General features: G+C 37.9%; 1 protein-coding gene across 4 annotated transcripts in view; it reads right to left on the reverse strand.

Annotated features, from left to right (window-relative positions):
* The window catches only part of SPATA7 (spermatogenesis associated 7), a 40,353-nt gene extending 14,479 nt beyond the window's left edge, over positions 1–25,874 (reverse strand). Inside the window, exons 1-5 of one of the 4 annotated variants that reach the window (XM_049612373.1) lie at positions 25,755–25,874; positions 19,092–19,166; positions 17,147–17,242; positions 13,020–13,067; positions 3,449–3,582 (exon numbers count right to left, since the gene is read on the reverse strand). In XM_049612373.1, coding sequence (XP_049468330.1) covers positions 3,449–3,582; positions 13,020–13,067; positions 17,147–17,242; positions 19,092–19,166; positions 25,755–25,773 — 372 coding nt within the window. In that variant the 5' untranslated portion in view covers positions 25,774–25,874. The remainder of the gene's footprint in view (positions 1–3,448; positions 3,583–13,019; positions 13,068–17,146; positions 17,243–19,091; positions 19,167–25,754) is intronic. The other 3 variants (XM_049612369.1, XM_049612370.1, XM_049612371.1) reach the window with 3 other exon arrangements.
* Between the last annotated feature and the right edge of the window lie 242 nt (positions 25,875–26,116).

Below are 26,116 nucleotides of genomic sequence, written 5' to 3' on the forward strand. Positions count from 1 at the left end.
AGAGAGAGGGAGACACAGAATCGGAAACAGGCTCCAGGCTCCGAGCCATCAGCCCAGAGCCTGACGCGGGGCTCGAACTCACGGACCGCGAGATCGTGACCTGGCTGAAGTCGGACGCTTAACCGACTGCGCCACCCAGGCGCCCCAGCATGTTCTTTTTAATTGTAGCAAACTTTTCAGGATATGCAGATTATAACTAGGATAGGTGTCTATTAACCATAAAGCCCAATTATTAAAATAGTATACCCCAAATAATAATTTGAATCTGAATTCATCTAAATGTTTATCAAGGCTTATAAAAAATGTATGCAAATTGCAAGTTACTGTGAATTCTTTTTTTTTTTTTTTTAATTTTTATTTATTTTCAGAGAAAGAGAGTGCACTTGTGCTTGCATAGGGGAGGGACAGAAAGAGAGGGAGACAGAATCCCAAGCAGGCTCCATGTTGTTTGTATATAGTTTTTGTCCACTTAGAATTCACAGTAACTTGTGGGGCATCTGGGTGGCTCAGTCTGTTAAGCGCAGACTCTTGATTTCGGCTCAGGTCATAATCTCATGGTTTCTCAGAGCAAGCCCCGTGTCAGGTTCCTTGCTAACAGTGCAGGCCTGATTGGGATTCTTGATCTCCCTCTGCCCCTCCCTCACTCTTGCTCTCTCTCTCTCAAAATAAATAATTAAAAAAAAAAAATCTTTTAAAAAAAAGGAAACACTTTAATACAAAAAATATTAAGATAAAGAAGTTCAAAGCACAGTGATAATAGGTTTGATTTGATTCACCAAGAAAATATATCATCTCTTAATCTGTATATATAGAATAATATACTTAAAATCTACAAAACAAAAATTGGTAGTACTAATTTTTAGAGAAGTAGCTAAATACATAATCATGTGGAATACTTCTCTTAATAAATGATAGACAAGACAAAAAATCAATAAGATTTGAATATATAAAAGATATGAAGTTTAATCCAATGAATACAGAGTATATGAAATACTGCATGCAACAACTATGGAATATATTTTCTTTTCAAACACATAATGACACGGTGCATTTTAAGAAATCTGTCTCGGGGCGCCTGGGTGGCGCAGTCGGTTAAGCGTCCGACTTCAGCCAGGTCACGATCTCGCGGTCCGTGAGTTCGAGCCCCGCGTCAGGCTCTGGGCTGATGGCTCGGAGCCTGGAGCCTGTTTCCGATTCTGTGTCTCCCTCTCTCTCTGCCCCTCCCCCGTTCATGCTCTGTCTCTCTCTGTCCCAAAAAAAAATTAAAAAAAAAAAAAAAAAAAAAAAAAAAAGAAATCTGTCTCCCTACTGGGCCATAAAACAAATTTCTCAACAAATTTCAAGAAATGGGTATCATATAGATGTTCCCTGACCACAGTACGATTAGGCTAGAAATCTGGAACAAAGAAAAAAACTAGGGAAAAAATACATACAGATATTAAGAAATACTTCTAAATGACTCTTGGGTTAAAAAAGAAATAATGGAAAATACTCTCAATTGCATTGTAATAAAAATACCACATATCAAAACTTGTGGGATACAGCTAAAGCAGCATGTGGAGGAAAATATATAATCTTAAATATGCTTATACCGTCCCAGAAGTGAGGATGAGAATAAGCTAAGCAAAAGTAGGAACAGTAATGCAAAATAAACCCAAAGAAAACCAAAAGGGGAAAAGGTAAGAGCAAACATTGATAAAATAGAAAACAAAATACAACAGAGAAAATTAATGAAGTAAAAAAAATATGCCCTTTTTAAAAAGACTTTAAAAACTGACAAATCTCTGGTGAGAAAAATCAGAGAGAAAATAAAGGCACAAACAAACAACACGAGGAATAAAAGGGGGAAATAATACATATTCAGGAGAGATTAAGAGATTATATTTAAACAAGTCTCTGCCAAAAATTTGAAAATTTAGATGAAATGGACAACTTCTGACATAAATACATAAAAAAATAGTTCTATAATGATTCAAAACATTGAAATAGTGGTCAAAATCTTCTCAAAAAGAAAACTTTAGGCACCCAGATAATTTTAATGTTGAGTTCCATCAAATTCAAGGAATAAATAATTCTAAATTCATATAAATTATTCTACAGCATGGAAAAAGAGGAAATAGCACATAGACATGAGTAGAGAAGAAGGAAAATTATAGGTCAGTATTGATAACGGAGGTAGATGCTAAAATCCTAAACAAAGTCTCAGCAACTCTACCAACTATGAATAAAAAAGGTATTGCACCACGACAAGGCTATGTTTATACTAGGAATGCAAAGTTGTTTACAACATTAGAGACTTGACTGTAATTCACTACATAAACACATTTAAAAGAAAAATGATATCACCTTTTCAAAAAATGCAGAAAGAGTATCTGATAAAATTAACATGCATTCATGAGAAAGGAAAAACAAATCCGCCATCAGATGTTAAAAGGTATCCCAGAACACCAATAGCAGAGGTCAGTAAGCTATAGGCTGCAGCCAAATCTGCTCGATTTTTTTTTTTAATGTTTATTTATTTTGAGAGAGAGAGAGAAAGGGGCAGAGGGAAAGAGAGAGAGAATCCCAAGTCATTTCCATGCTGTCAGCACAGTGCCCAACGCACGGCTGGATCCCACACAACGTGAGATCACGACTAAGCTGAAATCAAGAGTTGGGTGCTTAAAACCAACTGAGCCACCCAGGCACCCCTGGCCTACTGTCTTTCTTTTCTTCTTCTTCTTCTTCTTTAATGTTTGTTTATTTCTGAGAGAGAGAAAGAGAGAGAGCGAGTGCAAGAGAGCAGGGGAAGGGCACAGAGAGAGGGAGGCAGAGGATCCGAGGTGGGCTCTCGCTAACAGCAGAAAGCCTCACTCAGCGTGGGGCTCAAATTCACGAACCTTGAGATCATGACCTGAGACGAGGTCACACACTCAACCGAATGAGCCACGCAGGCACCCTTGCACTACTCCTTTCTTAATAAAGTCTTACTGGAACACAGCCGTGCCTGTTCATTTATATAGTGTCTGTGGCTACTATCCAATGGCACAAGGGTCATGAGCGACCGTGGCCTGAAAAGCCTAAAATATTTACTATCTGGCTCTTTACAGGCGAAGTTTACCGATTCTGACATATGGCAAACGCGCTACCACAAAGTCAGGTTGTACCACTGATGGAGTAGCTTGGAAACATCCGCTTTTATTTATTTATTTTTTTATTCTTATTTTTTTTAACGTTTATTTATTTTTGAGACAGAGAGAGACAGAGCATGAATGGGGGAGGGTCAGAGAGAGAGGGAGACACAGAATCTGAAACAGGCTCCAGGCTCTGAGCTGTCAGCACAGAGCCCGACGCAGGGCTCGAACTCACAGACCGTGAGATCATGACCTGAGCCGAAGTCGGACGCTTAACCGACTGAGCCCCCCAGGCGCCCCACATCCGCTTTTAAAAAGTGAAAATACTATCTTACCTTTTGTAGAGTGGTAAATAATGACTTGGAATTATTTTTAGAATTGGCTGGCACTGCTGTCTTATTTAATTTCAACTCCTTTTCACATCGTGCCAATTCCTTTTTGAGTTTCTCTCTTCGTTGTTGGTCTGCATCTGAGGGGAAAAACAAATCTTTTAAAATGTAGAACAAAATAGAAAAATTAAGGTCTTGGTCGTGGAAGAGGCATAAAGGGCACTTTTTTTTTTTTTTTGCTAAAAAATGTTTACACTATTGATATATAAATAAAAATCCAAATACGTTTCTGTATAGAGAAGCTAACAAATACTTAATTTACAGAAACTGTAAGTGCATTAGCTATTTTTAAAAAGTGTTTATTTATTGAGAGAGAGAGCGCACATGTGTGTGCAAGCAAGCGGGGAAGGGGTAGAGAGACAGAGAGAGAGAGAGAGAGAGATGGAGAGACAGAGAGACAGACAGAAAGAGAGAGAATCCTAAGCAGGCTCCAGGCTCAGTGCAAAGCCCAATGCAGGGTTTGATCTCACAAGCCTAAGATCATGACCTGAGGCGAAATCAAGAGTTAGATGCTTAACCGACTGAGCCACCCAGGCACCCCTGCATTAACTATTTAAAAAGCATAAACAAGATGTGACATTTTGGCTCCTGGCTAAGCCTAAGAGCTCAAGAAAGCAATTCCTAGCTGATATTCAGAGATACAAAAGTTAGAAAGCTTGATGTGTTGTAACTCTGTCGTTACTAAATGCAGAGTCTGAGTTGATCCACAGACTCTCAGCCAAATGCAGTATTATTGTCAATACTATCACATACAAATTTAAGTTTTATAAATGACTTAAAAAATAACATTATTTGCAATCAGGATAATGGATTTCTACTTCTCTTAACTGCTATTATTTGAAAATATAAATGAAAACAGTGGTTTCACACTTTAGGATGCAAGTCAAGTACTGAGTTGTTATCAAAGATTTATCATTGTATAAAGGCTGAAAATAGCAAAATGAAAGCTAGTCAAATTTCAGAGTTAAATATAAACAAAATGAAATTGTATTTTCATATAAAATTAAAAATTTAACATATACTTTTTATTGGAACTTATCCCAATTTAATGGACAGTATAATTTCAAGTTTCAAATCACTCTGATTTGAATCAGAATTTATAAAAATTTCTATAAGCTTAAAAAACAAAGGTAATTTATATGTATATTTAAAGTCTGAACTAGGGACACCTGGGTGGCTCATTCGGTTGAGCGTCTGACTTCAGCTCAGGTCATGATCTCATGGTTCCTGAGTTCGAGCCCCTCATCGGGCTCCATGCTGACAGTGCGAAGCCTACTTGGGATTCTCTCTCTCTCTCTCTCTCTCTCTCTCTCTCTTTCTGCCCCTTTCCTACTTGCTCTCTGTCTCTCTCTCAAAAATAAATAAATTTAAAAAATTTTTAAAAAATTACAAGCATGCTAAAGTAAATATACTTATTATTTAAAATGTAGAGTGAAATATAGATGACTCTTGGGCAACGGCACGGGTCCACTTGTACATGGATTTTGTGCAATACAGTAATGTAAATGTCTTTTCTCTCCCTTGTGATTTCTTTTTTAAACCTAATTAGTAATTTGGCCATTTTTTAAAATGATTTTTTATTTTTAAGTAAACTCTACACCCAATGTGGGACTCAAACTTACAACCCCAAGATGAAGAGTTGCATGCTCTACCGACTGAACCAGCCAGGTTCCCCCTACCTTGTGGTTTTCTTAATAATATTTTCTCTCTAGCTTACTTTATTGTAGCAATACAGTATATAATACATGTAACACACAAAGTATGTGTTAATTGACTATGTTATCAGTAACGTCAACAGTAGACTCTTAGTAAAGTTTTTGGGGAGTCACAAGTTATACAGGGAGTTTTGACTATGTCAGGGGGTTGGTACCCTAAACCCCACACTGCTTAAGGGACAACTTATTACTTTCAGCTTATTCTATCCTCAAATACTTGCTTAATGAATGTATTAACTACATTAAAGCAGATGACATCTGTAGAGTGAAATAAATAGAACTTTCTCAGATCTATTATCTTACTCATAGGTAAAAGGAGTAAAAAAACATAACAGAGTCCTTAACACTATCAATTTTTAAATACTTTCATATTACCAAATCTGTCCAACCTGTTCATTTAAGTAAAGCCTTCTCGTACCATATACAAAAACAACTCACAGACCTAAATGTTAGAGCTTAAACTATAAAACTCTTAGAAGAAGACAGAAGTGTAAATCTTCAGGACCTTGGGTTAGGCAGATTTCTTAGACACAACAACCAAAAAGCACAAGAAACTAAAAAAAAATTAGACTTAGTCAAAATGAAAAATTTTTATACTTTTTCAAAAGACACATCCTAAGAAAATAAAAAGGCAAGTCACAGGTGGGGAAAAATACTTGCAAATCATATAGTTAATAAGGGATTGCATGCAAAATATATAAATAATATACAACTCAATAAGACAACCCAATTAAAAATTGGACAAAAGATCTGAATATTTACCAAAGACATACAAATGGCTAATAGGCATACAGAAAAAAAGGCTCTACATCATTAATCATGAGGAAAATGCAAATTTAAACCATAATAAGATACCACCTTCACACCCACTAGATGGCTATAATGAAAAAGGGAGTCAAAAGGGGCAGGTGCCTGGCTGGCTCTCAGTTGGAAGAGCATGTGACTCTCTTGACCTCAGGGTCATGAGTTGGAGCCCCACATTAAGTGTAGAGATTAAAAAAAAGAAAAAAAACTTGAAAAAAAAAAAAAAACGGAGAGCCCAGAACAAGCATTAGCAAGGATGTGGAGTAACTGAAATCCTAATGTGTTGGAGGTAAGAATGTAAAAAGGCACAGCCCCTTTGGAAAACAGTTTGGCAGTTTCTTTAAGAATTGAATATACTTTGGGGCACCTGGGTGGCTCAGTCGGCTAAGCATCCAACTCTTGATTGTGGCTCAGGTCATGATTGCATGGTTTGTGGGTTCAAGCCCCAAGTCAGGCTCTGCAGAGCCTGTTTGGGAGTCTCTCTCTCTCCCTCTCACTCTGCCCCTCCCCCATTCGCACATGTGCATTCTCTCTCAAAATAAATAAACTTAAAAAAATCATTAAAAAAGTTAAATATAATTTTACCTATGACCCAGCAATTCCACTCTCCGGTATATACTCAAAAGAGATGAAAACTTATGTCTACACAAAAGACTGGTACATGAATGTTCTTAGCAGTCCTACTCATAATAGCCAAAAACCCAGAAATGATGCAAATATCCATCAGCTGATGACCAGACAAAATGTGGTATTATCTATACAATTTAGCAATACTATAGCAATACTAATACTACATAGCAATTAAATGAAGTACTGATACAATCTAAGGAAAAGGTGAATCTAGAAAACATTATGCTAAGTGAGAAGTCTAATGTAAAAAAACACAGAGTGATTCAGTTTCTATGAAATGTCCAAAAAAGAAAAATCTATAGATTAGCAGTTTCCTGAGGCTAGGGGTGGCCATAGAAAGCAGCTGCAAATGGGTACAAAAGATCTTTCTGGGCTGACATAAATGTTCTAAAAGTGGTTTGTGCTAATGCCTGTACAATTAAAAAATTTTTTTTAACATTTATTCATTTTTTGAGAGAAAGAGAGACAGAGTGCGAGTGGGGGGTTGCAGAGAGCAAGGGAGACACAGAATCTGAAACAGGCTCCAGACTCTCAGCTGTTAGCATAGAGCCCAATGTGGGGGGGGCTTGAACTCACAAACTGAGATCGTAACCTGAGCCAAAGTCAGATGCTTAACCGACTAAGCCACCCAGGTGCTCCTATGCAATTTTTAAACTTAGTAAAAATCAGTGAATTTTATAGTATGCAAATCATTTGTCAATAAAACTGCTATAAAAAGTAAAGTCTTTTAATGCATTCGATTTATGGGACTATTTGATCAATTCAACAAACTCTGTAGAGCTATTCTAGTGTAGATACTATGAAGACTGAAATGATCAAATCAGTAGTAGTCTGTTAGATAGAAGAATGTATCTTATAAAAACAGATGGCTTAAACCCAGAGATTTCCTTTTTAAAAAGTGTCTATAAAATGTGTTTCTAAGTTATATTAATTATAATGAGCATCAGCTCTATAACACAAGAATAATGAATATTAATTATACTTTAGTTTGGTGATAACAATCTTTGTAATTCTTCTGGTCATCACAATTTTCTTCATTGACATGGCAAAAAAGAAAACCTCTTGTCTCAAATGACTGAAAGCAGAAAATACCGTGTGATAAATAAGCACTAGCTAACTCTAAATTCCAAAAACCAAAAATAGGAGCAATTCTTTAAATACAACCTATATGCTGTCAACTCTCAAATTTTTTTCTGCATCCTGGACCTCTCTCCTGAACTCCAGACTCAAATTCCGACTACCTCCTTAAGATCTCCATTTGGCTATCTAATAGATATTTATTTCAAACTATTATAACGACCACGAGTGAGCTCTTGATTCACTTCCTCTCCCAAATCTCTTCCTATCATAGCCCTCATTTCAGTAAATTAGAACCTATTTTGATTGACAGGCTCTAAGTGTTGGGAGTCATCCTTGACTCCTCTTTTTCCTCATACCCTATCCACATCCAACCCATCAGTAAGTACTGTTGACATGCATTTGAAATGTTTCCAGAATGCAGCCATTTCACACTTCCTCTACTGCAACCACTTCGGTCCAAGTCACCATTATTTCTTTTCTTTTCTCTTTTCTTTTCTCTTTTCTTTCTTTTCTTTTCTTTTCTTTTCTTTTCTTTTCTTTTCTTTTCTTTTCTTTTCCTTCCTTCCTTCCTTCCTTCCTTCCTTCCTTCCTTCCTTCCTTCTCTTTCTCCCTTTTTTCTTTCCTTTCTTTTCTTCTTTCTTTCTCTTCTTTCTTCTTTCTTTTCATTCATTCATTCATTCATTCATTCAAGTAAGCTCTACACCCAAAGTGGGGCTTGAACTCGCGACCCCAAGATGAAGAGTCGCATGCCCTACTGAGTCAGCTAGGTGCCCCAAGTCACCATTATTTCTTATCTGCATTCCTGTCTCCTAACTAGTCATTCTGCTTCTACCATTGCCCCTTACAGACTGTTCTCAATTCAGTAGCCAGAGAGATGCTTTTAAAAGTTAAACTGGCTCTATTACTGTTCTACTCAAGACCCTCCAATGGCTTCCAATTTCATCCAGAGTGAAAGCCAAAGTGCTCACAATGGCCACAGCCCACTAGGTCTGCTCTCCCTGTCCCACCTCAATAACTTCCCCTCCTAGCACTCTTCAGCAGGCCCATTTCACATCAGCTATGTAGCTTTCCTTGCTGTTCCCTGAACACACAGATCACGATGCCATTTCAAGGCTTTTGTAATTGCTATTTCCTTGGTCTTGACTGTTCTTCTTCCCCCATTTACCCACTTGCCTCTCCTTTAATTCTTTCAGGTTTCTGCTCATTTTATCAGTGAGGCATTCTCCAGCAGACTCTCAATGTCTCTTATCCTGCTTGATTTTTTTCTATTGCATTTATTACCTTCTGACATATTCTGTATTTACTTTTTTCTTTGTATTTACTTATTGTCTCCTTCAACTAGAATGCAAGTTCTTTTTTTTTTTAATTTTTTTTTTATTGTTTTAACGTTTATTTATCTTTGAGACAGAGAGAGACAGAGCATGAATGGGGGAGGGTCAGAGAGAGAGGGAGACACAGGATCCGAAACAGGCTCCAGGCTCTGAGCAGTCAGCACAGAGCCCGAAGCGGGGCTTGAACCCATGGACCGCGAGATCGTGACCTGAGCCGAAGTCGGACACTTAACCGACTGAGCCACTCAGGCGCCCCTAGAATGCAAGTTCTATAAAAGCAGGTAGAACAGTATCCAGCACATAGTAGGTACCTAATAAATATTTGCTGAATTAATCAACGAATAAATTCTAGTGAACTAAACAACATATTATGCAAAATACCTGATTATTTTAAATTGGTGAATATGGATTTTAGATCCCAGGGTTTGGTTCAGTAAGGGGATTAATACATATATTCAGGCAGGCTTTTTATTACTCAAACTAAATAAAAAAGAGATAATCTTATTTTATATATTTATTGTTCAGGAAATTAATATCTGTATGAAAACTAAGCAAAACTTTCCCATTTAGAGGTGATTCTAGTTAAACAGGGTTGTCTGATAATGACAATTGGGTAAAAACATCTTTTTTTTTTTTTTTTTGAGAGAGAGAGTGAGAGCGAGAGCAGAGGAAGGGCAGAGGGAGAGGAACAAAAAGAATCTTAAGCAGGCTCCATGCCCAGTGCAGAGGTCAACGTGTGGCTCGATCCCACAACCCTGGGATCATGACCTGAGTTGAAATCAAGAGTCGGACACTTAATCGACTGAGCCACCCAGATGCCCCAGGTGAAAACATCTTAGTGCAAATGATTCAGATTTTTTAAAAAAGATTCAATTTAGCTATCTAGCTATTATTTCATTTTCTTGTGTGTGTTATCTCTATACCTAACGTGGGGCTCAAACTCATGACCCCTGAGATAAGAGTCACGTGCTCTACCAACTGAGCCAGCCAGGTGCCCCAAATGATTCAGATTTTTTTAAGCTGGTAAATACTAAGCCAGTTTTTTGTGCTACAAAACATCATTAATATGATACAGAAGAAAAAATATACACCACAGAAATTAAAAATCTGGAAGGATCTTAGAGATTATCTAATTACCTTTCATTTTACAAGAGTGGAGGGTAAGAAATAAAATGACTTGCCCACATAACTTGAATGCTGTGGTCAATTTAGTCTGTAAAAACATACTTAATTCTGTACTCTTGCCTAAAACGCCTTTACTCCTCTTTTAAAATTATTTGAACTCCAAGATTCCTTCAAAGATATGAGAGCCTACAGTAGGGCCTGTTACGAACTTACGTTTGTACATAAGGGAATACACAGAAGGAGGAGAATAAAAAGTGCCAGGTACAGGACCTGCAAAGACACTGTGCTCACTGAATGGCAGCTGGTGGCAATTGGCTCAGCTTAAAGGTCCTCTCTGTTCCACTAAGAAGATATCCAAGAAGAGACTGGGACCAAACGATCCTGCAGTCTTTGATCTTTCCCAGGTTGCACCTAAGGGGCATTTCCCTACCTATGGTCTCATTCGTTCACCACTTAGCATGCACTACCTTGGGCTGATACTTATTTTTTAATATGGAAATCCTCTCTGATTTTGTCTTATTAGTAATACTGAATTACTAGTAATACTAATAATCTACTACTAGACAAGCACAGGCCATGTCCTTTGGCTATTTTTAAGTATATATTTCCTGATTTGAACTCAAAGACTTCAAATGGTATCTTTTAGAACATTTTAAAATAGGAATTTCAAATTTTGTGATCTGATTGTTTCCTTAGTAAAGATTATTTAGAAATCTTGGGTCACTATAGCTTTTCACATACATGTAACTATCAAGTTTATCAGTTAAGCTATTAGGATACAAATAGTAGACAATATCTATCTGGAGAAAAATGCTGGTTATGGTAGTTTAATGAATCATTCACTAACCTTAAAAAGCCAAGGGAAATGAGAATCCTTGGCAAGCCCTTTAGAACTACCGAATTTTTTTTTTTTTTAATTTATATCCAAGTTAGTTAGCATACAGAGCAATAATGATTTCAGGAGTAGATCCAGTGATTCATCCCCTACATATAACACCCAGTACCCATTCCAATAAGTGTCTTCCTCAATGCCCCTTAACCATTTAGCCCACCCCTCCACCCAACACCCCTCCGGCAACCCTATTTGTTCTCTATATTTAAGAGTCTCTTACGATTTGCTCCCTCCCTGTTTTTATATTATTTTTGCTTCCCTTCCCCTATTTCATCTGTTTTGTATCTTAAATTCCACATATGAGTGGAGTCACGTGATATATGTCTTTCACTGACTTGACTAATTTCGCTTAGCATAATACCCTCTAGTTCTATCCATGTTGTTGCAAATGTCCAGACTTCATTCTTTTTGATTGTCAAGTAACACTCCATTATATATGTATATATTTATATATTTTATATACATACACACATATATATATTTGTATGTATATAATTTATATACACACACACACACACACACACACATCTTCTTTATCCATTCATCGGTCGATGGACATTTGGGCTCTTTCCATACTTTGGCTATTGTCGATAGTGTTACTATAAACATTGGGGTACATGTGCCCCTATGAATCAGCACTCCTGTATCCTTTGCATAAATACCTAGTAGTGCAATCGCTAGATCATAGTGTAGTTCTATTTTTAAGTTTTTGAGGAACCTCCATACTGTTTTCCAGAGTGGCTGCATGAGTTTGCATTCCCACCAACAGCACAATAGGGTTCCTCTTTTTCCACATCCTCACCAACATCTTTGTTTCCTGAGTTATTAATTTTAGCCGTTCTGACAGGTGTGAGGTGGTATTTCATTGTGGTTTTGATTTGTATTTCCCTGTTGATGAGTGATGTTGAGCATTTTTTCGTGTGTCAGTTGGACATCTGGATGTCTTCCTTGGAAAAGTGTCTATTCACGTCTTTTGCCCATTTCTTCACTGGCTTATTTGTTTTTTGGGTGTTGAGTTTCATAAGTTCTTTATAGATATGGGAAGTACTACCTTAATTTTTATACGTAGGAATGAAATCCAGAAAAGTTAAATAATTTATCTAAAGTCACACAGCAATTCAGTGGCAAAGCCTGGGCTGAATTCTAAGTTCCAAACTTTGAAATACAAGCTTCTTTTATTTACGGATAATTTTTAAAAGTTAGAAAATGCTTCCTCAAAAGGCAATATATCAACACCCATTAGGATAGCTACTGTCAAAAGAAAATAACAAGTGTTGGGAAGGATGTGGAAAAACTGGAATACTTGTACACTATTGGTGGAAATGTAAAATGATGTAGCTGGTATACAAAAATACTATGGGTTTTTTTTCACAAAATTAAAAATAGAATTACCATATGATCTAGCAAGTTCACCTCTGGGTATACATGCAAAAGAACTGAAAGCAGAGTGTCAAAGAGATATTTGTACATCCACGCCCACAGAATTATTCACACTAAGCAAAAGGTGGAAACAACCCAAGTGTTTACCGACTTACGATTGTATCAACAAAAAATCTTTAAAAAGAAAGGAGATTCTAACATATGTTACAACATGGATGAAATTCAAGCACATTATGCTAAGTAAAATAAGCCAGCCACAAAAGGAAAACTACTGGATGGTTGCACTTACGTGATGTACCAGAGTAGTCAAGTTCAGAGAGACAGAAAATAGAATGGTAGTTGCAAGGGGGGTTTGGAGCAGTTATTCTGCCGGGTACGAAGTTTCAGTTTTGCAAGATAAAAAGGGTTTTAGAAATGGACGGTGGACGGTTGTACCGAAATATGAACGCGGCTAATGCCACTGAAATGGTTAAGATGGTTAGACTTAAAAATTGTTACGATGGTAAATTTTATGTTATGTGTAGTTTAGTTCAAAAGTCAACATGTCAAAAATTACTTACATTTGATGCTGGCACTCATGCTTAATGGAACTGAGCAGTCTACGGCAGCTGAAAGAAAAGAATCAGTTGTTCAGTATATTCTTAACATTTATAAATGACAACAAATATCAAATGTGGAAATCACAAAAAGTTCCAGAATTTGCAGTTCCTTGTTTTGATTTTTATGGTACCTCTAGAAGCAAAAAATATAATATCCTTGAGAAAAAAAAAAAAACACTGGTTGGGATTAACACCTCATTGGATACTGCAGAAGGAAATATTAGTGAACTTAAAAACATAGCAATATAAACTATTCAAAATGAAACGGAGTAAAGGAAGACTGGAAAATAAATGCACAGAGCGTCCCTGACCTAACCTACCTGAATCATGCACTTAACATACCTGTAATTGGGAGTCCCAAAACAAGTTCCTCCAAAAAAGCAAAATTAGACGCCCTACACCACCTGATTTCAAGATTTACTGTAATGCTATAGTAAGTAAGCAATAAGCTAATATAATAAAGACACAGAAGATCAATGGAACTGAAGAGTAAGTCCAGAAATATACCCTCAAATATGGTCACCTGTCTTTCAAAAACTGCCAAGGCAATTCAACATAGAAAGGACAATCTTGGGGAGCTTGGGTGGCTTGCTGGTTGAGCCCCCCACTCTTGATTTTGGTCATGGAATTGAGCCCTGTATCAGGCTCAATGCTGAGCGTGAAGCCCCCTTAAGATTCTCTGTCTCTCTCATTCTCTCCCTCTACCCCTCTCTCCTGCCTGTACTCTCTCTCTCTGTCTAAAATTAAAGAAAAACAAAAAACAAATGAAAAAAAAGGACAATCTTTTCAACAAATGATACTGGAAGTATTTGGATATTCATAGGCAAAAAAAAAATTACTCCTTATATCATATATACAAAGTCACTCAAAATGGATCACAAACTTAAAAAAAAATGTAGGAACTAAAACTTAACACTTCTAAAAGATGACAAAGAAAATCCTAGTGACCTAAAATTAAGGAAAGATTAAAAAAAATTTTTTTTGTTTTATTTTTGAGAGAGAGAAAGAGAGAGCGCAAGCAGGGGAGGGACAGAAAGAGAGAGGGACAAAGGATCCAAAGTGGGATCCACACTAGCACACTCTGAGCCCAATGTGGGGCTTGAACTCATATGCTGCAAGATCAGGACATGAGCCGAAGCTGGCCGGTCAACCAACTGAGCCACCCAAGCACCCCAGGAAAAGATTTCTTAAACAGGATATGAAAAGTATAAACTACTATTTTTTAATTTTTTTTAAGTTTATTTACTTATTTTGGGAGAGACAGAAGAAGGTGAGCAGGGAAGGGGCAGAAAGAAAGGGAGAATCCCAAGCAGGCTCTGTGTGCTGTCAGTGCAGAGCCTGATGAGGAGCTCAAACTCATGAAACTGTGAGATAACGATCTGATCCAAAATCAAGAGTTGGATGTTTGACAGACTGAATTACCCAGGTACCCCTGAAAAGTTAAACTATTAAAACAATCGAAAAACTGAACTTGATTTCACATGTCACAAAATATAATTTTTCTCTAGATTTCTCAATCATTTAAAATATAAACTTCAGGGGCACCTGGGTGGCTCAGTTGGTTAAGCAACCAATTTTGGCTCAGGTCATGATCTCACAGTTGGTGGGTTCGAGCCTCACATCGGGCTCCGTGCTGACAGCTCAGAGCCTGCTTCCGATTCTGTGTCTCCCTCTCTCTGCCCCTCCTCTGCTCATGCTCTCTCAAAAATGAATAAATGTTAAAAAAATAAAACAAAACAAAATAAAATAAATAAAACATAAACTTCATAAAACATTAACTAAAATTTAAAACTTTAGCTCTTCTAGGCACCTGGATGGCTCAGTTGGTTAAGCGTCCAACTCTTGATTTCAGCTCAGGTCATGATCTCAGCATTTGTGAGATTAAGCCCTGCATCAGGCTCTGCGCAATCAGCTTGGAATTTTTCACCACCCCCCCCCGCCCCCTGCCCCGCAACTCACGTGTGTTCTTTCTCTCTCTCTCAAAATAAATATTAAAAAAAATAAAAAACACAAACTTTAGCTCTTCAAATGAGAAGATAAAAACTTTTTTAGAAGACGTTAGTGAAAAACTGGTGAAATTCAAAAAAGTCAGTAGTTACTAGTATTCTATCAATAGTCACTTGTTAGTTTTAATAACTGTACTATGGTTATATAAGATTTTAACATTAGGGAGAGCTGGGTGAAGGGTTTCTGTGACACCGTACTGTTTTTGCAATTTTTCTATAAGTCTAAAACAATTTCACAATAAATTATTTTTTAAAGAATATGAAAAGGTAAGTCTCAGGGAGAAAATATATCTGATATACGACCTGTTTTTAATACATAAAGAACTCTCACAACTTAGTATTAAGAAGACAAGTAACTTATCTTTAAAAATGGGCAAAAAATTTGAACAGATATTTCACCGAAGAAGATCTACAAATAGAAAATAAGCACAAGAGGGGCGCCCAGGTAGCTTAGTTGGTTGGGCATCTTACTTCAGCTCAGGTCATGATTTCACTGCTCGTGAGTTCGAGACCTACATCGGGTTCTGTGCTGACAGCTAGGAGCCTCTCTGCCCCTCCCCTGCTCATGCTCTGTCTCTCTCTCTCTCTCTCTCTCTCTCTCAAATATAAAATAAAATATGTTAAAAAAAAAAAAAGGAAAATAAGCACAAGAAAAGTTGTTCAACATCATAGGCATTAGAGAAATACAAGCTAAAACCCGATGAGCTACCACTATGTCTCCACTAGAATGGCTACGAAAGGAAGTACTGTTCTGGTGAGGATGTACAAGTGACAGAAATACACAACTGCAGTCACTCTGGAAAACAGTTTGGCAGTTTCTTACAAAGTTAAACATATACTTACCATTTTACCCCACAATTCCACTCCTAGTGAATAAATTTAATCAAGTAAAATGGAAGCGTGTGTTCAAAGACTGTATGTGAAGATTGTATGTTTTATTCCTAATGGCCAAAAGTGAGTCAAAACAATCCAAATATCCACCAACTGATGAATACATAAACAAATTATGGTATAGTCATTGACGGGAAAACTACTTAGCAATAAAAAGAACTACCGATGCACACACCAACAAGGATTAGTCTCCAAAGCGTTAGGTAATTCAAAGAAGCTAGACACAAAATGATTCATACTGTATGATTCCACTTATATGAAATTCTAGGAAAGGAAAACTATAGTCATAGAAAGCAGATCAGTGGTTGCCAGGGATTGAAGGAGGAGACTGATTGCAAAGGACTAGGGAGAACTTTTCAGGATGATGGAAATGTTCTATATCAGGGGTCAGTGAACGTTTTCTGTAAAGGGACAGATGGTAAACTTTTCAGGCTTTGCAGAGTGATATGGTCTCTGTCACAACTAGTCGACTCTGCCTTTGAGTGCAAAAACCACCATAGACGATATGTCCAAGAATGAACATGATTGCCTTTATATCTGGACAATGAAAGTTGAATTTTATGTGACTTTCACATGTTACAAAATATTGCTCTTTTGATTTTTTTCTGACCACTTAAAAATATAAATATAAATCTTATTTCTAGTTCAAGACCTGTACAAAAATAGGTGGTGGGAGGGTCTGACCAACAAGCTGTAGTTGGCTAGTCCCTGTTATAGAATGATTGTTGTGGTGATCATACAAATGGATATATGTTCCAAAACACAGATACTTAACTGTACACTTAAAATCAGTCATTTTATTATATATAAGTTATTATCTCAACAAAGCAACCAAAAAGAAAAAAAAGAGCAGCTGGTATCTTCTTTGTACAATTTCTTTAGATGTGAAAACAAAAGCAGATTATAAACTTTCATTATATTAACATCAATATCTAACCACAAAAATGTATTAGGGATAACACAGGTAAAATGAAATAAGTAGTTATTATATAGATATCACATAGAGTTAACAAAAATGGCATTCTGAATTTTCTATGTATAAAAGTTATAGTTAACAGGTGATATCTTGCTACATGAAACATAAATACATTTATATATAATATATTCATTTCTGCCACAGATTTACCCTAACTAGAAGTGAAGCTGAGGATTTAAATTGGATATAGAAAGTTCACATTTGCACATTTTTACCTTTGGCTGAAAGGATTTTATTATAGTGAACAGCCATGTGATTCTTGACCAGGTGGAGAGTACTTAGTCTGAGAGAGGAGGAGTCAGTGCAAAAAGCTAAAAATTAAAACATATTTAATCATTATATATTTAGAATTAATATCAAGTCATGAGAAAAACAAGATATTGATTATTAAGCTCATTTTTATAAAATGTCCTGAAAATTAACATACTGACATATCTGTGATGCTGGGTATGTCCTAGCCTTCATCTTGCACTGGTAACTGACAAGCTCTTGACTTCTTGGGTTCGAGCCTTTCTAAGACTGAGAGTTTGGGAAGAGATTCTGGAATATAATCTATTATCATTACATTTACAAAACTATTTCTTATTGACAGACATTAATCTCATAACTAAAAGCGTTTAGCTTACTTGCCTGATTATAAAATAATGTTAGCATTGTTAATAGTTGAGTAAGTCAAACAAATCCAAAACTCTAAAATTCTCTGCAAAGATTCTTTTCTGAGGGGCGACTTCTAATTTTACACTTGAAAACACGATCAGTTTACTGCACTCTTTTTTTGAAGTATTAGGAATATATTAAGACAAATACGATCACATAGAAATTCCATAAGCTTCTCAATCTCATCTAAACTGTTTAAAAGATACCTTAGAAATAATTAAGCACTTATCTATGAGTGTATAAAATGTAAATAAATCTAGGCATAACTTTTTAAACATTAAAAACCATTTTTGAGAATACATACATATAGTTAAACAAAACCAACAGCTAAAATGGCATATAAAGATTGAAAAGTAAGTGAATACCCTGTCATGACCCCTAGCCTCCCCTCCCAGAAGTATACTCTACTACCATTTTTATGCATCCTTCTAGGGAAATTCTATGCATAATACAAACATATACAGTAACGATAAGCTTGATACTTGTACTACAAGTAAAATTTATTGAATAGGTACCGTGCATGCACTGTTCTAGACTCTTCACATGTAAAAGCCATTTAGTCATTATTACCATTTAAAAGAAGTGGAGACCAAGAGAGATGTGAATAAGGTCTTCAAGGTCGCACAGCTGATAAAGGACGCAGTTTAGATGTGAACCAAATCAGCTTCATACCTAGAACCACTATACCTACAGCAGCTCCACACATATATTCTTAAAAAAAAAGTTAGCAAACTACATATTGTTGTTCTTCATCCTGTTTTTCTAATGTATGTATACTTTACATCTAGTTTAAAATTTTTAGTTAAAAATAATTTTTCAATGTTTATGACTCTGCTTTGTGTATATATATACTTTATTACCAGAAATAAGTAAGTTAATTGAAAATGCGATCCGTCTTTCACTTTTAGAGGAACCAGAATCAAAGACTTTTCATGTAAGTAAGGAAAAAAAAGATTTTCAATTATTTTGCTTAAAAATGCAGTTTAAATTTTGAAGCTATAATTATAAAAATATATTTTAAGTTCATGTTAAAAATTTAAAGGCTTTAAAGTGTGAAAACACAGAAAATTCAGATTTCCTTTTCATAGGATCGAGAACTCCAGTTGGAAAAGAGGCCCATCGGTGTTTACTCCGGATACAAACTGCATTTTTCAAGTGCTCTTCCCTTTCAGTACCAGTGTCTTTAATAACCTCCTGACCACCATTTTAACAAGGAAGGTAAGCTGTGTGCCAGGGTGGTCTGCCAGCAAAGAGTAGAGCTGGGCCGGAGATACAGCAGGGAGTGGGAGGCGACCAGGTCCACGTCCTGGGCACAATAGTAGTGTGAAATGATGGCCTCCTAAATTTTCTCAAGAATTCCTATACTATTTAATTATAATTAACAATACGAGGTTCAATATTGATTACATGAAGTAATTTTTCATCATGTCATACAATTTACAAATAAAGGAAACAGTCAACGTTTTAATAAATAATCTTTTACCATTTAAACACCTCACTTACCATTACTTTTGGTGCTCAAGTGTCCTTTAAATAGGCATGGTGAACCATATCTGGGAAGGACAGAGGTTGCTCTGACTTTTAACAAAAAAATATAAATTAGGATAAGTAAAACACATCTTTCACGAAAACAAAAATACTGAGCATTTAAAAATAATAAATCTACCTTTGATTTTAAATATCAGAATTGTTTTATTTTGTTTATTTATTTTTAAGTAGGCTTCACACCCAGCACGAAACCCAACGTGGGGGTTGAACTCACAACCGAGATCAACAGCTGAGCTGAGATCAAGAGTCGGACCCTTACCTGACTGAGCCACCCAGGCGCCCCTCAGAATTGTTAAAATTTTATTCAATCATATTACTAACCAGCAATGATACATCAGACAGACAAAAATTCTTCTGCCATAGATAAAAGGCCTTCTCTTTTAACAAAGTAAGTTGTTTCCAGAACAGGTGTACCTTGAGACTTTAGTTTCACTGGATAAAATGATAGCTATATCAGTTATGTTATCTGATACATATTAATTTTATTCTGTATACCACTGACCTACCAGATTTTTTAATGATTTTCAGATACAGTTGAAGTGAGATTTTGAGTTAATACATATGTATTAATTATTCAGTTAATCATAGGCCAGTCTGTCCTTAAAAATAATTTTAAGAAAATAATCCCCGGGGCACCTGGGTGGTTCAGTCAGTTGAGCGTCCAACTTCAGCTCAGGTCATGATCTCACGGTTCGTGGGTTTGAGCCCTGCGTCGGGCTCTGTGCTGACAGCTGGGAGCCTGGAGCCTGCTTTGGATTCTGTGTCTCCCTCCCTCTCTGCCCCTCTCCCACTCACATTCTATCTCTCAAAAATAAATAAATGTGAAAAAAATTAAAATAAAGAGTAATCCCCTTACAAAGTAGTTTAATAAATTAGAAATTATATAATATAATGTTACTATGTAGAAGATATATAAAAATGTCAGAATCAGAACTTAATTATTAAAAGATGTCTTAAAGTTCATCTAGTCCAACTTACTTACACTCTTGTCTGGATCCTATCTCCCCTAAAGTCAGTGTCTCATCTTTCAGACCAGATGGATGGAAAATTAGACATAAACCTCCTCACAAAATTAATTTATTTCCTCCAAAAGTAGATTGTGTATTGAGGGGTAACCTTCAAGATAAGAAGGCTGAGTTACAGAGTTTAATGGAATTTAACATGCAAAATATGAATACTGTATCACTAAGACATGTTTTAAGTGTATAAAATGGTCAGTCTGCTGTCAGGTGGGCTGCTATAAGCTATAAAGGCGTGGAGGGGGCACAAAGTCTGGAAGAAATATAGATGACTGAAAATAGAAAAAGAGGTGTCTAGATAGAACTAAAATCCAGGACCAGAGAACAAAGTTTGCTAAAAGAGACTAAAATAGAAAAACAAGTTGAGATCAGAATGTCTGAGAAGTTCCTTCTGTATCACAGGCCAGAGAGCAGGAAGGAAAAAAATTAACTTATTATTTAGGACAAGAGAGATCAAGATTACACCATTTGGATTGGTAATGACAGTCATGAAATTAGCATAGTTTGTTTCTACCAGGAAAGAAGGGGATCTGAAACCTAAACACACAAAAAAGCAAATTAACCAACAAAAACTCTCAAGCAGACCTTGTGTCTATGGAGGAAAAATAAGTGTTTCACTTTTTGCCTGCCCACAACCCAATGCCTCTGTATGTGGAGACAGGACCTCAACTTGCCCTTGGGGAACCACTAGCCCTTCACTTTTAGTCCAAGTGGTTCAAGCACAGCTTATTCTACTGCTCAGAGGTGGGCATATAATCCAAATCTGACCAGCTATGCTGAGTGAATCAGGAATGACTATGTGACCCAGGTCGAGCCAATGACACACAATCCTGGGACTTTTACTGGAACCATTAGGAAAGAGACATTCTTTCCACTGGGCTAGAGCCCAGTGCAAGACAGAAATCAGCCTGGAACTTCTGGTGGCCATCTTGCACCATACAAGGGAGACCTATCTGAGAATGAAACCTACCTGGAGAAAAGTGGAAGACAGAGAGATTCCTGGTGATATTGCTTGAGTCTCTGGATCTAACTGAAGCTCTACCCTTACCAGACTTTTCTTTATAGGAGCTAAAAATTCTCTCAGCCAGTTTGAATTGGGTTTCTTCACTTGTAGTCAAAAGTTAATTTATTGAATACTAACCGTGCCAGATACTGTTCTAAACACTTGGTAGCTACAAATGCACTTGATCCTTACAACAATCCAATGAGACAGGTATTATCATTGTCCCACTTTATAGATGAAGCACAATGAAGTAAAGCATGTAATTTGCCCACGATTACACAGCAACTATGTGTAACAGATTCAGAGTTTGTGGATCTCAATCCAGGGGAACCTGATAAATGTCATGTGTTCTGACTGTTCCACTGACCAGCCATTCCTCCATCTCTCTCTCTCTCTCTCTCTCTCTCTCTCTCTCTCTCTCTCTCGGGCCTCTCTATTCCCTGAGAAACAATGATATTGAAATTAGGCCAATTAATAACCCTACAATATCCTCTAAGTGCTCAAGTGAAAGGACAGTTACGTATCTCTCACTTTAAATCAAGTTAGAAATGACAAAGCTCAGTGAGGAAGGCATGTTGAAAACCTCGACAGGCCAAATCTAGGCCCCTTGTATCAAACACTTAGCTAAGTTATAAAAATGCAAAGGAAACGTTCTTGAAAGAAATTAAAAGTGCTGCTCCAAGAAACACATAAATGATAAGAAAGTGAAACAGCCTTATTGCTGACACATAGAAAGTATTAGTGGTCTTGAGAGAAGATCAAACTAGCTACAACAGTCCCTTAAGTCAAAGCCTAATCCAGAGCAAGGCCCCAATCCTCTTCATTTCTATGGACTAAGAGAGGTAAAGAAGCTGCAGAAAAGAAGCTTGAGGCTAGCATAGGTTGGTTCAGGAGGTTTAAGGAAAAGAAGCCATCTCCATAGCATAAAAGTATAAAGTGAAGCAGCAAGTTACCCAGAAGATCTAGCTAAGATAATTAATAAGGATGGCTACATTAAACAGATTTTCAACGTAGATGAAACAGCTTTACATTAGAAGAAGATGACATCAAGGACTTTCATAGCTAGAGAGAAGTTCCTGGCTTCAATGCTTCAAAGGACAGGATGACTCTTGTTAGAGGCTAAAGCAGCTGGTGACTTTAAATTGGAGCCAATGCTCATTTACCATTTCAAAAATCCTAGGGCCCTTAAGAGTGATGCTAAATCTACTGTGCTCTATAAATGGAACAGCAAAGCCTAGGTGACAGCACTTCTGTTTACAACATGGTTTGCTGAATATCTATCTATCTATCTACCTACCTACCTATCTACCTACCTACCTACCTTGGTGTTCCTGGGTGGGCTCGATGGATATTTTAAGCCCACTGTTTTGAGGTCTACTGCTCAGAAAAAGATTCCTTTCAAAATATTACTGCTAACTGACAATGCACCTGTTCATCCAAGAGCTCTAATGGAGATGTACAATTAGATTAATGTTGCTCTCATGCCTGCTAACACATTATCCATTCTGCAGCCCAGGGATCAAGGAGTAATTTCAACCTTCGAGTCTTATTATCTAAGAAATACATTTCATAAAGCTTTAGCTGTCATTCCTCTGATGGTTCTGGGCAACATAAATTGAAAATCTTCTGGAAAGTATTCACCATTCTAGATACCATTGAGAATGTTTGTGATTCATAGGAAGAAGTCAAAATATCAACATTAATAAGTTTGGAAGAAGCTGATTCCAACCCTCACGGATGACTTTGAGGGGTTTAGGACTTCAGTGGAGGAAGTACCTGCAGATGTGATAGAAATAAGAAACCTAGAATTAGAAGTGGAGCCTGAAGACGGGACTGAATTGATGCAATCTCACAATAAAACTTGAATGGATGAGGAGTTGCTTTTTTTTTTAAATTTTTTTAATGTTTGTTTATTTTTGAGAGAGAGAGAGAGAGAGAGAGACAGAGGCAAGTGGAGGAGAGGCACAGAGACAGAGAGAACGAGAGAGAGAGAGAGAGAGAGAGAGAGAGAGAGAGAGAATCCAAAGCAGGCTCCAGGCTCTGAGCTGTCAGCACAGAGCCCGACGTGGGGCTTGAACCCACAGACTGTGAGATCATGACCTGAGCTAAAGTCGACCGCTTAAACGACTAAGTCACCCAGGTGCCCAGAGGAGTTGCTTCTTAAAGATGAGCAAAGTGGTTTCTTGAGATGGAATCTATTCCTGGCAAAGATACTGTGAAGATTGTTGAAATGACAACCCAGGATTTAGACTATTACATAAACTTGGCTGATAACCAGAGGCAAGGTTTGGGAGGATTGACTCCAGTTTTGAAAGAAGTTCTACTGTGGGTAAAACGCTATCAAAAGGCATCGTTCGTGAACAGAGAAATCGTTCGTGAAAGGAAGAGTCAGCTGATACAGCAAAGTTCAATGTTTAATGTTGTCTTATTTTAAGAAATGCCACAGTCATCCCAACTATCAGCACCTACCACCCTGATCGGCCAGCAGCCATCAACATCAACGCAAGATCGTCCGCCAGCAAAAAGAATACCACTTGCTGAACGCTCAGATGATGGTTAGCATTGTTTAGCAATAAAGTATATATATATTTTTAATTTATTTTTGAGACAGAGAGAGACAGACCATGAACAGGGGAGGGGCAGAGAGAGAGGGAGACACAGAATCTGAAACAGGCTCCAGACTCTGAGCTGTCAGCACAGAGCCTAACGCGGGGCTTGAACTCATGGACCGCGAGATCATGACCTGAGCCGAAGTCGGACCCTTAACCGACTGACCCACCCAGGCGCCCCAAAGTATTTTTAAATGAGGGTATGTACATTATTTTTTAGACATAATGTTACTGCATACTTAATAGACTACAGTGTAGGGTAAACACAACTTTTATATACACTGGGAAACCAAAAATTTTATTTGACTCAGTTTACTGAGATATTTGCTTTATTGTGGTGGAATGGACCCTGCAGTATGTCCGAGGTATGCCTCTGTACTTTAAATTTTACATATATCCTTTCCCATGCTCCCACCTCTGCCATGGGATCGTATGTAAAAATAATGGCCCTAAGGTTTCACATTCCTCAACTGGACTCAAAGCCTGTTCTGCCACTTACTATGACCTTGGCAAGTTATATATGACCCTCTTATTTACTGTGAAGTGAGGATAATACCTATCAAGATGTTTTTGTGGATTACATAATGAGATAACTTGGCAGTTGTTTCTGTTACACAGCAAGGATAGCTTATGTTGTAAAATTTCTAAAAAACATAAAAGCATGTTGGTTTGCTTTTTCTGGAACTTATGTTGACAGTGTCAGAATATACAGTTTGCTGTCAATGGATAGTAATTTCGTATGTTCACAACAGCACTTATTTTGACCAATGATTATGTAATAAAAGCACACTCATATTCAAAAGCGAGACACTGCAAGGAACCATCTAGCAGCTTGGTTTAAAGATACTTTTAGGGGGTGCTTGGCTGGCTCAGTGGGTAGAGCATGTGATTCTTGATCTTGAGGTGGTAAGTTTGAGCTGCACATTGGGTGGAGAGAGGACTTAAAAATATATACAAATAAATAAAGATACTTTAAAGATATACAAATAAATATAAATATTTTATATAAATATAAAAATTTATATATTTATAAATAAAGTATAAATACAATATATACAAATAAATAAAGATACTGGGTCCACTTGACCCAGACAGTATTCAATAAAGGGTAGGTGAATATAGTGATTATGGATTAGTCCTTTGCCGATAACACTGAAGCCAACAACACTGCATCATTTGGAAACATACAAGAAATGCAAAATCTCAGCCCCCAGCAGACCTACTGAATCATAATCTGTTTTTTTAAGTTTATTTATTTTATGTGTGTGTGTGTGAGAGAGAGAGAGAGAGACAGAGGGAGAGAGAATCGCAAGCAAGCAGGCTTCACACTGACAGTGCACTGCCCTACGCGGGGCTCCATCCCACAAACCGTGAGATCATAACCTGAGCCAAGATCAAGAGACCAACTTAACCAACTAAGCCACCCAGGCGCCCCCATAATCTGCATTTTAACACGATTCCCAGGGGATTCCTATTCACATTAAAGTTAAAGAATCCCTGGGTTATTTGTTTTGTGGGGAGGACGGTGGTTACAGAAGGGAAGATTTCGTATTTAACCGATTACTTAAAATGTGCCAGGAGTTATATATTATCCTCATTTAAACTTCAAAAACTCTATGACATGGACATTTTACTGTCACATTCGAGAGATGAGGAAATTGAGGGTCGTCCTTGCGAAGAGCAAGGGAGCTTGATCTGGGGGACCTAAATTTAGTTCCTCTGCCTCGGGGCCACCGAGGTAAGAAAGGCTGCATGTGCCCAGTTCAAGAGACCGGGCCTCCAGCAGTCAGGGCCACAAATTCTGAGCAGGCAGGACCTCGTCCTCCTGTGCGCGGGTTAACACTGGGGCCAACAGTGGCAAGTCAACAGGGGACCTGGAGCCCCCAGAGCGCGGCCCCGACCCGCGCCCCCGAGCCACGGATCCCGGACCCCAGGCCCGGTTACGCGGCGGCGCGAGGCGGCGGTCGCCCTTGAGAGTTCCCTTTACCTCTCCGGCTGCCATTCATGCTTAGATCCTCTTGCAGCCGCCGTGGGGACACGCCGGACCCCCTTCGGTCCTTCCCCGGGCAGGGTCAGCCCCCGCAGCAGGGGACTGGCGCGCAGGAGCCGGCGCGGGGCGGCAGCCGCTGGAGACCGTCGCTAGGCCCGTTGCTAAGGGCCGGGGCCGCGGCGCCGGGATTGTGACGCCACCGCGCAGGGACGTGCTCTCCCGCAGCCGAGCTCCCGGGGGTACGCGGAGGGAGGGGGAGAGCAGTTGAGGATTGTGGAGTGGGGAACGAGGGGAGGCGGCCTTTACTGGGCGGGGAAAGTGTCCCAAACACCGGTCTGTGGCCCTGGGATCCTGCCAGT

The sequence above is a fragment of the Panthera uncia genome, assembly GCF_023721935.1.
Source record: "Panthera uncia isolate 11264 chromosome B3 unlocalized genomic scaffold, Puncia_PCG_1.0 HiC_scaffold_1, whole genome shotgun sequence".
Classification (NCBI taxonomy): Eukaryota; Metazoa; Chordata; class Mammalia; order Carnivora; family Felidae; genus Panthera; species Panthera uncia.